This window comes from Nycticebus coucang, chromosome 12 (assembly GCF_027406575.1).
Source record: "Nycticebus coucang isolate mNycCou1 chromosome 12, mNycCou1.pri, whole genome shotgun sequence".
NCBI classification, from domain to species: Eukaryota; Metazoa; Chordata; class Mammalia; order Primates; family Lorisidae; genus Nycticebus; species Nycticebus coucang.
The window spans coordinates 97,679,633-97,693,437 of NC_069791.1; the positions used below are offsets into that span (position 1 = coordinate 97,679,633).

At 54.6% G+C, this 13,805-nt stretch overlaps 2 protein-coding genes across 4 annotated transcripts in view; both read left to right on the plus strand.

The window, feature by feature from the left end:
- The window catches only part of LOC128561610 (tryptase beta-2-like), a 219,234-nt gene that overhangs the window by 118,710 nt on the left and 86,719 nt on the right, over positions 1-13,805 (plus strand). The gene's annotated exons all lie outside the window — the stretch shown is intronic.
- The window catches only part of CACNA1H (calcium voltage-gated channel subunit alpha1 H), a 60,514-nt gene continuing 53,438 nt past the window's right edge, over positions 6,730-13,805 (plus strand). For all 3 annotated transcript variants that reach the window (XM_053556054.1, XM_053556055.1, XM_053556056.1), the window contains exons 1-2: positions 6,730-7,015; positions 7,301-7,615. In XM_053556054.1, coding sequence (XP_053412029.1) covers positions 7,319-7,615 — 297 coding nt within the window. In that variant the 5' untranslated portion in view covers positions 6,730-7,015; positions 7,301-7,318. The remainder of the gene's footprint in view (positions 7,016-7,300; positions 7,616-13,805) is intronic.

The window sequence follows — 13,805 nt, forward strand, 5'->3', positions numbered from 1 at the left end:
GTCTGTGCCCCAAGGATCCTGCCTGACCCTATCCCACAAAGGCCCTATCCCCGGGTACCCCACATGGGTGTCACCCTCTCTGCCTTCTTTGACCTCCAAGGGGCTAGGGCAGAGTCGGACCCTCCCTGGCAAGGTGGGGGCCTGCTGAGGATCCAGGATCTGGGAACCCATTGCTTCCATCTCTTAGAGACCTCTCTCTGAGAAAGGACCCATACAGGCCTTTGAGGGACCCCTGGATCTGCCTTGGCTCAGCCCCTCCCCTAGGCAGAGGGGGCTTTGCAGAACTGGGGACTGTGCAGAAATCAGGTGGGTGTCGACTCCCCCGCCCCTTCAAAGTCTTGGAGGTGCTCACACTATCCCCCATCCCCAGGTCAGCCCACATCCCCCTTGGCTTCCTGCCCTCCGGGCATCCAATAGGGTGTCCTGACTAATTTAGGGCCCAAAGGTTGAATCTTGTGTGTCCACCCCCACCCTGCCCAATGTGAGGCCCCAGCCCCACCCCCAGGATGCTGAGGGAGGGCTGAGGCCCTGCTGCCTAGCCCACCTATCTACTCCACACTTCCATGCCTGGCTCCTGCCCCCCCAGGTCACCCTCTGGCTGGGCCCCTACCTGTCAGCAGTCACCCCTCCCCCATTTCTCCTCTCCCCATGCCCTGGCAACCACCAATCTTTGTTCTGTCTCTACAGATTTACCTATTCTGGAAATTTCATGTAAATGGAATCATACAATATTTGTCCATTTGTGTCTGGCTTATTTCACTTAGCATAATGTCTCCAAGGTCCCTTCACAAGTGCCAGAATTTCATTTCTTCTTATGGCTGAATAATATTCCACTGCACGGAGAAAGCACGTTGTGTTTATCCACTTGTCTCTTGGATATTTGGGTTTTCTCTACCTTTTGGCTGTTTGTGAATAATACCGCTTGGTACATTCAAGCATGAGTTTCTGTGTGGACACGTTCTCCTTTCTCATGGTCAAACCCAGGAGCAGGTTCGCTGGGCTGTGTGGTGGCTGCACATCTAGTTGTTGGAGCAGCTGCTGTTCATCACCACCTTCATTTGATGCAGAATTTATTTTCCAGAAAAGGAAATTTAAAGCTCCAAGAGGCCGAGACACTTGTCCAAGGGCACACAGCTAGGCACATGTGTGCAGGGCCTGAAAAAGACCCAATTCTCCCTCCTTTTGCTGCACCCCAGGACCTCACGCACAGTCCTACTGACCCAGAAGCTCTCTCTGACCCTGGCCTATACAGGTGACAGTGAAGGACAGCTATGCACCGAGTGACTCGGGGCATCTGGATGCCACTGAAACACAGTGCTTTCCCCAGTTCTATCACAGATTTTAATCAGTTAATATTTAAACTTTTAAGATTATTACTGAGTTAAAACTCTAGACAATGAAATGCCATGAGTTCTGGACTAAGGGCCCTGGGAAAGGGCATGGGCTCCCACCTGGAGGCCATCAGGCCCTCTATGGTACAGGGTCACCCACCACTCCCACCACAGGTGAGGGCTTGTGTGTTCCAAGAATTCCTTCATATTCTGGTCCAATCCCTCAGCCATCCTGTCAGCACACACTTATTTAGCACTTACAGTACGCCAGGCACAGGCAAAGAAGACCCACCTGTTCATTCCCCAGAGGGTCTTTTGGTGTTTTCATTGCAGAATAAAGGTCTAAAATCTTCTGAGCTTCAGGGTAGCCTGTTTTCAGAGTCTGGGGGCTCAGTGGGGCCATCCTAAGGCCACTTTATAGCCCTGACTCCCCCATGCCCCAATGTGTCCTGGGAAGATGTCCTGGGGCTAGTGAGCCCAGCAGCTTGCACAGTGCTGGCCAGGCTACCACCCCCCCACCCCACCCACCCATGTACCCTATTTCTAAGTGCACTGCAGTGCTCCTAGGATGGGCACCTGCTATAGTTTGAAAGTCTGTGTTCCCCTCAATTCATCTTCTGCCTTGAGGAGATGATGTCTGGGCCCCTGTGGTGAGGTCAGTGTCCTTACAGAAGAGGAAGGGACCCAGGCAACGTTCTGTCCACCACAGGAGGATGCAGAGGGGAAGAGCTGGTGTGGATTCACAGGGACCTCACCTTGAGGTGCCTTGATCTGGAACTTCCAGACTCCAGAACTGTGAAGAATAAGTTTTCGTTGCTCACAGGCTGCCCAGTCTGCGGTGTTCTGTTACAGCAATCTACACACACTAAGACATGCCGGAACCAGCATGGTGGCTACAGACCCACCAAATCTCACCTCCTGCTGCCTGTTCGGGTCACCAAGCAAAATACAGGACACCCAGTTAAATTTTAATTTCAGATATAAGCAAATTTTTTAGTGTAACTATGTCCCAAATATTGCATGGGACATATTCATACTGAGATTATTCGCTGTTGGTCCATAATTTGAAGTTAACCAGGCAGTCCATATTCTTATCTGCTAAGTCAGCGGCTCCACCCCTAGGCTTCTGAGTCCAATGGACTATGTCCTTTCTGAGCCTGAGACTTGAGGGGGCCTGAAACCGGGCACTGTCCTCTTCCTGTCTGTGGCCCAGCACTGCCCAGTGGGCAGGAAGCAGAGGAGCTAGGCCAAGCTGGGGGTGGAAGCAGCCGACACAGACACAAAAATTCTTATTTGGGACGTGCTCAGGTACAGAGTAGGCTGATCTGCAGGACCACTAAGAGGAGCCACGTGTTACTCCGAGTCTGTCTGCAACACACTGTGGAGACAAGGTGCTCCTGCCCCAGTTTGTTCTTGGTCCTAGGGGCTGGGAGAGGGTCCCCAGGGATACCGCTGCCCCATAGCTGGTCAAGCTGGTATCTCCATGTGGGTTACCACAGACTCAAGGGTGGCCTTTGAGCTAGGGTGAAGGCAGAGGATGCTCAGCCAGGGCAGATGTGGGGCTGGGAGTGAGGTGCCTACAGGTATCTTGGCCAGGAGGAGCCCAGGCCTATGTTGATGAGTCCTTGCCTCCTGCCCTGAAGGCTGATCCATGCGGAGACTGGCCCTGGCACTGCAGGTGGATCTACAGGTCACAGGTAGCAGCAGGATGCCAGAGCTGGCTGGGAGAAGGGATCCCTACTGGACACCAGGCAGAGACACATGGCAGCTGAGTCTTGCACTCTGTCCGCCCAGCCCTTGGTCCAGCTTGAAGCAGACCATGCACCAGACCAGTGAACCATCCACAGCAGGAAAGTGGGGCACCTGGGCGGGGGCCAGACATGCCAATCCCCTTGATGTCACACTGGACCCTACTGTCCTTCCCCCAAAAAACGTAATGGAAGCTGAGATCCCAGTGGCCAACCCCAGCTGGGTGTGGGGCCCCAGAGTCACTCAGTGTTACCAGGGAGACCTCAAGCTTCATGCCTGCCCCACTGCCAGCACCTGGCTGTGGCCACTCACCCACTGAGGGACTCCCTTCCCCTCTCTGAGCCCCTGGGGTCACTGTGTTACAGCTTGCTCACCTGCTAGGCATTTCGGAGGGGAGGGACACTGGAAAGAGGCCACATAAACAGGAGGGAGCAGCCTTGGGAGATGCAGCTGCCTAAGGTGGACAGAGTGCCCTGGACACAGAGTACTAGGGCTGGGGGGAGGGTGCAGAAGATGCTGCTCAGGTCCTGAGCTGGACAGGTGCCCAATGCCATGACAGAGGTGGCTGCACTGCCCACTGCCCACAGCCCAGCTGCAATACTGGAAAGGCTGCCTGACACCCAGGATCACAGCCCCCAGTGCCAAGGACCAAGTGCTTCCCTAGGGACACACTAGCCCCCTCAATGCCATGCCAGACCCTACCATCCTGGGTGCCATCCTTCTCCTGAGCAGTGTGAGAGAGGCTGAGACCCCTGGGAGGTCCTCAAGGAGCCCACCCCACCTTCAGGGTGGCTGAATGAATGGGTCACTTGTCTCTCACCCCAGCTCTTTGTCAAGGAAAAGCTTTGCCCTTAGAAACAAAGGAAATAGCAAAAACCAGAACCAAATTTTCCAGAGGCCTGGAGAATTTAAAAAAAAATCTGAACACTCTGTACAGTTTAATTAAACAATTTTAATGCCAATTTCCAAATTGTCCTATGCTTCATCTCTCTTTTTAACATTCCTTTTTAGTGATGTGAGTGTATCACAGTTTGTTTTTAATGCAATTTTCTCCTCTCATATCAATTTACAATCTGCTATTTCATTTCCTTTCTCAATGGAGAGCCTCCTGCATCGCACTGAGGTGGTCTCCCTCTCCACTGAGCAAACTTGGGCCTCAGCTGCGTCATCTTCAGGCTGACAGATGTCCCAGTGTGAGGAATGACCATGTTCAAGGCATGTAGACATCAGTCCCCTGGGACACCAAGAGCACAAAAGCCAGTGGCTTCAGCCCAGGGGATAGTGAGCCCTACAAGAACAGTGCCAGCATGTTCTCAGGGGGGCCCAGGGGTGGGGAACAGTGGGAAGATGTTTCCTTTGAAGACCTTCAGGTGGAAAATGTCCCTCCCGCTATCCACATGGCCCCACCAGTCTGTAAATGGGCCACTGGGGGCCTGCCAGCTACAGGCTTTGTCAGATTATAGATGCTGTCTTTAAAAATCACGTGTTACATGGCCTTTCCTTTCCGCAGACATCTGGAGAACAGAGCGACAAAGGAGGATGACAGCTGTAAATTTAGATCTTAAATCTTAGCCTACTGCCTACACCAGGGCCCTGCCTCTTCCCAGCCCCTCTCCTGTGTGCCACAGGGCCTTTGCACAGGCTCCTCTTACAGCTGCTTTCTTGTCCTGAGGGAGGAGGTTCCGACTCCTGTCTATCTGGGTCCTCCCTGGCACTAAAAACCAAAAGAAAAATCTTAACCCCCTCAACCAACTAAATAGTCCCTCTCTTGGCCAAGAAAACTCCAGAAAAAAACTTAAAAATTGAATTGTGGGCCATGATAGGACAAGAAATCAGACTATTTTATTGTACAACTGACCACTGTCAATGTTAAAATAGCGATTGACATACAACACATGCTGTCCCTGCGCTCCTCTGCACAGAATGCTGCTCCATGGAAGGGCTGCCTGACATACCATCCACCTTCAATTAATTCATTCAGCTAGTCACCAACACCAACTGCTAAAACCTTTAGCTTCACCTTAGCTTTGAGAGAGGTGGGTGTTGAGTCAGGAATCTGGATTCTAAGTAACCTCTTGTCCAGGACCCTGCATCAGCTTCAGTCTGCCCCACCTGCTGGAGCTCCCTTTTGGGGCAATGTCCAAAGCCCTGGGTTCTCCCAAGACCCAGCCTTGGTGGCTGGAGCCTTAATTGCTCCTTGAGGACCTTCATTACCAGTTGTGGCCCTCCATCGCTAAGTAGGACCATTAAAATAGAGTAAATGTTTTCCTTTTCCTGAAAAGTTCACATATACAAAAGGAGATGTTATTAAGAGGCTGGGTGGCCTGGGACAGCACCCTGGCTCTACACCTCCTGCTCACAGAACCTCTCCCGACCTGGCAGCTGAGTATCCTTCCCAGGCTCCAGTCATGCAGGGTTCACCCACCAGCTGCTGCTTGTCCACAGCTTACCCTTAGCCCTCCCAGAGCCCCTCTTGGTCTGAGGTCCCTGAGTGTGTCCTGGCCCTCTGCCCACCCTGGCAGCTAGTGAGGGCCGAGGCCCTGAGGCGGAGCTCTGGAGGAAAGAGGGGTCTCTCCCATCAGAGATATATATGGAGGACACATACTCCCAGCTTGTTCCCTGATGCTGGCAAAGGAGTGTTCCCTATAAGACAAAAAACAAAACAACAACAACAAAACCCTTTAGAGGTTCAGGGGGAGTGGGATGGAGTCAGGAATCAGTGACCCCTCCTTAGGACATGGATCCTGCTATTCCTAGCGTCTGAAGGGACCATCCCTTGCTGACCCAGTGATGTGCTCTCAGGGACGGGGAAGGCCCTTCTTTGGGGCTAGTGGGGGCCTTCTTGGCCTGGCTCAAGGTACAGTTTCCCTATGGTGGGGGTCGAGTCGAGTCTTCTTCTATCAAGGGACCCGGCTAACGTGGGTGGCTCTGGCCCCTGCCGCCAGGGTCCCGCATGGGAGGGGGCTGGGCACGGAAATAAGTTTGCGGAAACTGCCCGTGCGTGCGTACGGGCGCGTGTCTCTGTGTGTGTCAGGGAGTGATGCGAATGCAGGAGCGCCGAGAATCCCCCCCACGGACACTCGGCAGCACATCACGCCTCCACCCCGCCCCCGCGCACCATCACATACGCGCCGGCACACCCAGGACACACACGGGGCGGAGGAGGGGCACGCGGCTTCTCGGTCACGGCCGCTGCGCGCCAACCACCTACCTCGGCCGACCCCTGCCCCAGTCGCAGTGGGGGAAGGGGTGGCTGGGGGAGGCGGGGCGCCGCATTTGCGGCGCGGCCGCCCCCGCAATTGGGGGCGGGGAAGAACGTTGGCGCGACTCCCCCACCCACCCCGGCCGAGCTTCCCCGCGAGCGCCCCCTGGTGCTCCGCGCGCCCGGGATGGGTAGGGTGGGGGAACACCGAGGGGGGCGGGCGGTGTCCGACTCCACCCTTCCAAGCCCTGGGGTCGAGCCGGCGCCGGTCCGCTACCGGGGAGGGGTCGTCCGCGCGCGCGCGTCTCGGGGTTGGGGTGGACCCCGCGCGCCCCCTGCCCGTCCCCGCGGGAGCGCTCCCGGCCTCACTCGGTGCCGCCCCCGCCGGCCCCGCCCCCGGCCGCGCTGGCCCCGCCCCGCCCTCTCCTTCTGCCGTTCACTCCGAAGTTTCCTGCGCTGCGCGCGGACGGGCGCTGAGCTCGCTCCCCGCTTCGCCGGCCCCGACCCGCGCCCCCGGCCGCGCCCGTCCGCCCAGCGGTCCCTCCTCCGCGCCAGGCTTGTCGCCGTCGCAGCCGCCGCCAGGAGAGCCGGAGCCGGGAGCCGGGCAGGCAGGGGGCGCGGGCCGGGGGCGGCGGGGCTTTCAGGCGGGGCCGGGCTGGGCGCCGGGTTGGGTCTGTGGTGACCGTGCCGCCCGGGTGATGCCCGCGGGGACGCCGCCAGCCGCCGGAACGAGGTGAGACGCGACGGGGACGCGCGCCCTACTGCGCGCCCGGGACCCTCTTCAACTTGAGTGGAGCCGGCGGGGGAGCCCCTCGGGCACCCGCGCTCCTTCGCTTCGGGGGTGGGGGGTGGGGCCGCCCAACCCTCGCTGGAGGGAGGGGGCGGGGGGCGCATTTGTCTCTAATAAGAAAAGACAAAGACATCCTAGCTGCCTCGGCTGTTCCTGCAGCTCCTCTCCGCCCGAGGCAGGGCGGGGGGTGTCATTACCCGGCTCCGGTCACCCGCCTGTCCTCCGCAGGTGCTGCCCGCCGCCACCATGACCGAGGGTGCGCTGGCAGCCGACGAGGTCCGAGTACCCCTGGGCGCGCCTCCCCCTGGCCTTACGGCGGCAGAGGCGTCCCTGGCGAGCCCTGGGGTGCCGGGGCGCGAGGGAGAGCAGGGGTCCGAGCCCAGCGCGTCGCCTCCCGAGAGTCCGGCAGCTGAGCGCGGCGTGGAACTGGGCACCGACGAGGAGCAGCCTGTCCCGTACCCGGCGCTGGCGGCCACGGTTTTCTTTTGCTTAGGGCAGACCACGCGGCCGCGCAGTTGGTGCCTCCGACTGGTCTGTAATCCATATCCTTGCCGGGCCAGTGGGGTGCAGGGTTTCCGGGCTCGGGACTCCTTTGCGTGCGCCCCCGCGCGCCCCTGTTCGGTGGTTCTGGCGTAGGCTGGGCGTGTGGAGACATAGGGCAGGGGCGCGAGGGCAGCGCTCTTCTGAGAGACTCCGGGCGGGCTTTGGGAGGGCAGTGGGTTCCTCGTCTCGAATGGGTTGTCCCCACTCCAGAGGCCAGCTTGGGAGTGGAGAGGATAGAAGGGAAGTGGCAAAGCCATTTCGGGCTTTGTGGGGAAAGTAAATGGCAGCGAGGGGAGATCTCAACTCCTTGTGTCCCTTGGGTGGAGGCAGGGAAGGGAATCCTCCCCTCTGGGGGCGGGGGAGGGGGTCGCGCTTCCTAAAGATTTGGCCTGAGGCAGGCAGGACCTTGGCTGGGGAGGGAATGGTGGAAAGGAACTAGAGTAAGGGGCTCAAAGTTTTCCGATTACACCTTTTAGCTCTGGAGACCCGCAGAGCCTGCGAGTGGTGCCAGGTTCCATGGTCCTTTTCCACGGAGAGAGGTGGTGACGTTGGTTGTGAACTCGCCTTTTCGGGCTGAACTCTGTGTTGGGGCTGATTTAAGTCACGCGCAGCTGGGGGGAGAAGTGGAGGGCAGCGAGGAGCTGGCACTGCACACTGGAGTGCCTTCTCCTCAGCCCTTCCCTGGCTAGGGAGGAAGGGGCAGCCCTTTCTGCTCCTGGTGAGACTGGCCGAGACTTTCAGAGAAGGTTCCAGAACAGGGTTGGTCAGAGCTAGGGGCATATCTGGGATGCATTGGTCTGACCCCACCCCACCCCCGCCAGCAGGTGGCCTTTGACTACTGGCCCTGTGCATGCCTCCCGCTGGGTCTCCCTATCCCTCAGCTGGTGGCCTTAGTGGGCAGGTTGTGGATGCGGCTCATAACTGCCTCCACCTTGGTCTGGGAATTGGGTAGGTTGCTTGTGGAGTGGGGTTAGTACTGTCGGTAAACTTTGCCTGTCTGAGGTGAGGAGACAGAGGCTACATGAGTAGTGTGTGTATACACTTTCTGTACCTTGTGTGTTTAACTGTATAAATATTAAATACAAAAGAGGAATCTGTACCAAAAAAAGTAATAAAGCCCGTGTTTCTCTTTTCTCAAATCCAAACATCGAGTGAGTCAGACTCATCTCTGCTTGTTAGAGGAGGATGCTGTGGCCAAGGGCCTGCCTCTGAGCATGGCACCAGGCTCCAGGGATGCCCAAGCTGGTGTCTGCTGCTGGGTGCTCACCATAAGTGTCAGAAATTGGGCATGTGGTGTGGGGCTGACCTTGTGAGGTAGCTGTAGGTCATCTCTCCAGAGCCCAGGCTAGAGGTGACTTGGCTACTTTGCTTTGGGGAGAAGGTAGCTGGGTGTGACAGGCCGTTGAGTGGTGCTAGCTAGCCCTGGGGAAGGGTCAGGAAGGGACTGAAGCGGGGCTGGCCTTGTGCTGAGCGCCATGTGTACCTCATTTTCAGGCATGTGCATACCAGGCAGGGGGAGATCTGGATTTTCTCTCTCCTGACAGCCCTGTGTCTGGTTGCTCTGTCCCCTTGAGGCTGAGACAGTATTTGAGCGTGATTCTGGTGTTCCTGGTTGGTTGTGTCTCTTAGGACTTCCAGCAAGGTTGTTGGCATTACTTTGCGCAAGGAAGGTGGGGGCTGGTTGGCCTCACACTGGTGGAGTGAGCCCTCCAGGATGAGGGTGTGGGACCACCAATGCCCATGTCTCTTTCCTGACCTAAGGAGGCAGATGCCTTTGTGGCCTTCATAGAGAGGGCCTGAAAGAGCTCTCTACCAGGGAAGAGAGAGCTGCCCCATCCCTGTGTGTGGGACCATCCCCTGGTGTTGCTAGGGCTCCCCTGGCAGGGAGAGGAGGGGTCCTTTGCCTCTTATCCTAGGGCAACTTCCCTGGCTGGGAATGATGGGTCTTCCTGCAAAGGCAGGCCAGGCACCCCCCCCCCTTGGTGTCGGCATCTTGGGATTGTTCATCCCATCTCCAAAAAGTGGTGCTTTGGAATATATCCATTCACTACTTCGCAGGGCTCCGGGGAGACATTGTAAGAGGTGCTCAGACTCCAGGAACCTTTTACTCTTGCCCTCGAGGAAACCCCACATCTACTGAGTGGGTTGGGCTTGTCAGAGCCCTGGCTGCTGGAGACGGTGCTAACCTTCAGCAAGTGTCAGGCCCAGCGTGAGGATGTGTGTTTGGGCCTTAGAACCTAAAATAAACTGGCAGGCCTGGCAAGGTGGGAGGTCAGCTTACACTGGGAAGCCAGGCTGGGCTCTTCAGAACCCTTCAGATTGCTGGGGTGGGGGGCATCTGTGCAGGAAGCAGCTGGAGCCATGGATGGTCAGTATGGCCCAGGCTTTACTAGGGACTGTGCAGTGTCCTGAGCAAGAGCGTGCTTCCTGGGCCTTGATCGTCCCCCAGCAGGTGGATATGGTGTTGGCAAGGGTCCTTCATCCCTTCCAAAGAGGGTAACTCCAGGGGGAGGGATAATTGGATTTTCTCATGGATCCCATGCTCAGTAAAGTTACTACACACTCTACTCCCCAGAGCTGGGCAAACTCCCAGCTGCTGTCCATTGTGCCCAGCCCAAGGCAGGATCTAATCAGCAGTTGGAACACAAGAAAGGATCTTCCCTAAGCCCTTGACCTTTCTGGCATCCCTCCAAGTAGGTGGCCCTGGCACAGATGAACATGTATCTTCTGGTTTTGCCTTAAGGGTAACTCTGATCCGAGGCAGGGGAGCTTCCAAGGACGGTCTTTATCTTTATTGATTTACTTCACTTTTAAAAATATAATTGTGTTAGAACTTTTGGGGCAAGTGCTATTTCTCCTACTCAGTTTATTTATAGAGGAAGGTGGGTGGGATGTGTGTGTTTTGCCCGCTTGGCTGGGTTATGTTCTGCCCGGGCTCCCCTTGGGGTTCCTGACTCCACATGTGCCTGAAACACGGCTGCTGGCATCCTAGCACCCAGGCAGGGCAGGCCCCCCAGGGACGCTCATGAGTCAGGACAGGAAACCGTGCTTTGTTTTCTGGGAGAGCGAAGGAGGTGGACTACAGGTTTGCAGGGGCTAGAAGATAACCATGGGGCACTTTGGGGTTTGGGGGTAGCAGGACACTTTAGGAAGAGTCTAGGCACTGAACACCTCACGTCACAGGGCTCTGAGAGGACAAAGGATGTGCCAAGGTCATCTGGCTGCTGAAGGGCAGAGCTAGATTGAACCTGGCCTGGCATCCAAGTCCAGAAGTTTGGCACAGCCTTATCCAGACAGGGCACGTGTTTGGGCTGGCCTGACCTGAGTGGGTCCCTAGCAGTATCTCTTAAGACTTGACATTCTGGGTGCATCATCCTGCCTGGAGGCTGGCGCCAGCTTCTCAGCTTGCAGCAAGCATGGGCAGCCCCAGTAAGGGCACAGGGAACTGTTCTAGAGGCTAGTTCCTACCTTGTCTCCCACAGGCAGGCCTGGTTGGGGCAGAAGCAGGCCTTTACCCCCCAGACTTCATACCCTGTGGTCTCTTGAGCACTTTATCCTGAGTTGCTTGTCTCAGCAGATTTGGGACATCTGAGCTGGTCTCTGGAGCTGCCTCGGTTGCTGAAGGTCAAGAACCCGGAGCTGGGGTCACTCAGGAGGGTGGGACTTGGCAGAGGTCTCCTCACAGACAAGAGTAAGATTATGGGGTGTGAATGAAGAGGAGGCTTAGCCTTCCCTCGGCCATTTTGGGGTCCCTGGCCAGGGTTGGTCTCCTCTGCACCATGGAGGTGTGCTCATACCTCATCCGATGGGGCAGAGGAGAGTCACAGAGATGAGCATCTGGCATTAGTCTTGTGAAGTCACTGCCTGGCATCATGGTAGTTTGAGGCACCTTGCCAAGTGAGGCAGTGGGGCACACTGGCTCAGTGTGTGTGGTGGGGGCTCACCTTGGGGCTGGGAGTCAGCCCCCCACCACAAGCAAGGAGAGACAAAGACAGCTGGCAACAGGAGTGTGGGGGCCTCACGGGGGAGGCATTGCCACTGAGAACTGAAGGACTGGCTAGGCAGGGGAAGTGGGGGCACTGGGACAGGGACCGGGGGCATCTCCCAGGCAGAGGTCCCGTGATAGGCGAGTGACTCACTCGCTTGGGGACACACACCCATGTGATGTCAAATCTCCATCTTGTCCCCACCTCACAATGGATGGTGATGCCAGCAAGGCTGAGTGAGCCTGCAGAGGAGCTGCCCAGTAGACATAGGGATATGACATGAGACTGGGTTGCCACTAGGAAGGAGGAGGAGACAACTGGGCCGTGCCTGGCCATCCCGCCTCCCGAGACCCCCTTCTGTAGCTAGAGCTGACTAGGTTTATCACATTGGTGCCTTTGGGAAGAAGGGTTTGCGATAGAGTGAGGCAGTGGGTTAGTACACCCAGCCCTCCTAGTGCTCTGCCCATACCTGGGCTGGGCCTCAACCTGGACTGTGCAACATGGTCCTGGGTTTCACTGCCCTTTGGCAGCTCGATAGAAACTGTTTCTCAATTGCCCTTGACCAGGGGTGAGGAACCTACAAGCCTTGTTTAGGGCACATGTGGCCTTCTAGGTCCTTAAGTGCAGCCGTTTGACTGAATCCAGATTTTACAGACAAACCCTTTTATTTTTATTAATATATTTTGTTTTGAAAATGAGCATATTTAAAATATCAAGGAATAAAACAAGTTTCAGTAATATTCTCCTCCCTGATTGGCCGGCACAATTAGAACGATAGTGAGTCATAAGGACTAAATTGACGGCTGCTGCTCTCATGATTACCCTGCTGGACTGGAACCACTATCACACAAGGCTGGTTGGTGAGTTTATGGGGGTCAAATATGCCAGTCTGCTACCAGCTTTTGACAGTGGTGCAGTGTGTTTCTGCTTGAAGTAGAATTTGTGAATACCTATACAGTTCAATAGTATTTTTTTAAATCTGTCTACTTAAAAACCTATCATGTCAAAGAAGACCAATCCTGAAGGAAAAAGATTTTTTAATGAGGATTGGGAATTGCAATATTATATTTCTACTAAAGATAAGATGCTATGGTTGCTTTGTGATACTGTGATGTCAATGTTAAAGAAATCCAAAGCTCATAAGGACCACAAATATTTTAAATTAGAGGAAGAAGTACGAAAGCTTGTATTGCTGAAATCAAAAGATGAAAAGCAAACGCAGACAGTTCTTTCAAGTAGCAATAAGACCTGGAAATAACACCACTGAAGCAACTTATAAAGTAGCTTATTTGTTAAGGAAAAAAGGGAAGCTATTCAATGATGTGTAGGAACTGTGAAAGAATACATTGTCAAAGTTGTAGGGTATTTCGACCCTGATAGTATTTCAAAGTGCAAGCAAGTGCCTCTTTCAAGAGAAGCATAACTGGCAGCATAAATTAGCCTTCAACTTAACAACTTCATGTGATATAGGAGAACTTCCATGACTGACCCCCCTCCCTACATTGACCACCTCCTGAGTTAATCACCTAATTTTCATTGACTAGACATGTGCCACATGTATCTGTCAGTACAGTAGACCTCGGTCTTTATGTTGACCAATTTGTTAGTTCCTTGGGTCATCAGTTTGCAGAGTTCTATTGTATGTTTTATTCAATCACTTTGGATGGATCAACTGATACTACTGACTTGTGCAGGTTTTATACTTTGGGTCATAACAGAAGATTTTCTTTGCTATAAAGAGTAACTTGTTTTGGGCAAGCTTGTGAACAGAACACAGGGAATGGATATCTTAAACAACTTTCAAAAGAAATGTCGTGAAGTTGGCCTGCGTTTGGTAAATTTAGCGTATGTACAAATGCTGCACCTTCCGTGACAGGAAAACATGAAGGGTTTATTGCAGATAAAAAAGTATTAATAGATTTGGGTGCTCTTATTTCTTTGCTTTGTATTTTACATCAGTAAAATTTCTCTGCTAGAGCTACTATTTTAAGTGACACTTTTCAAGAAGTTGTAAGTATCAACCATATCCGTGCAAATGCAACATGGCATGGTCAATTTTGAACATGCAAAAGTTGGGACGATGAGACACCCAATGTGGATTTGCCATATCATCCTATGCATTAGCTGTCACAAGGACAGTTAGCCAAAATTTTATCTCTGTGAGAACAGATACCCTGTTTCCCTGAAAATAAGACATCCTCCAA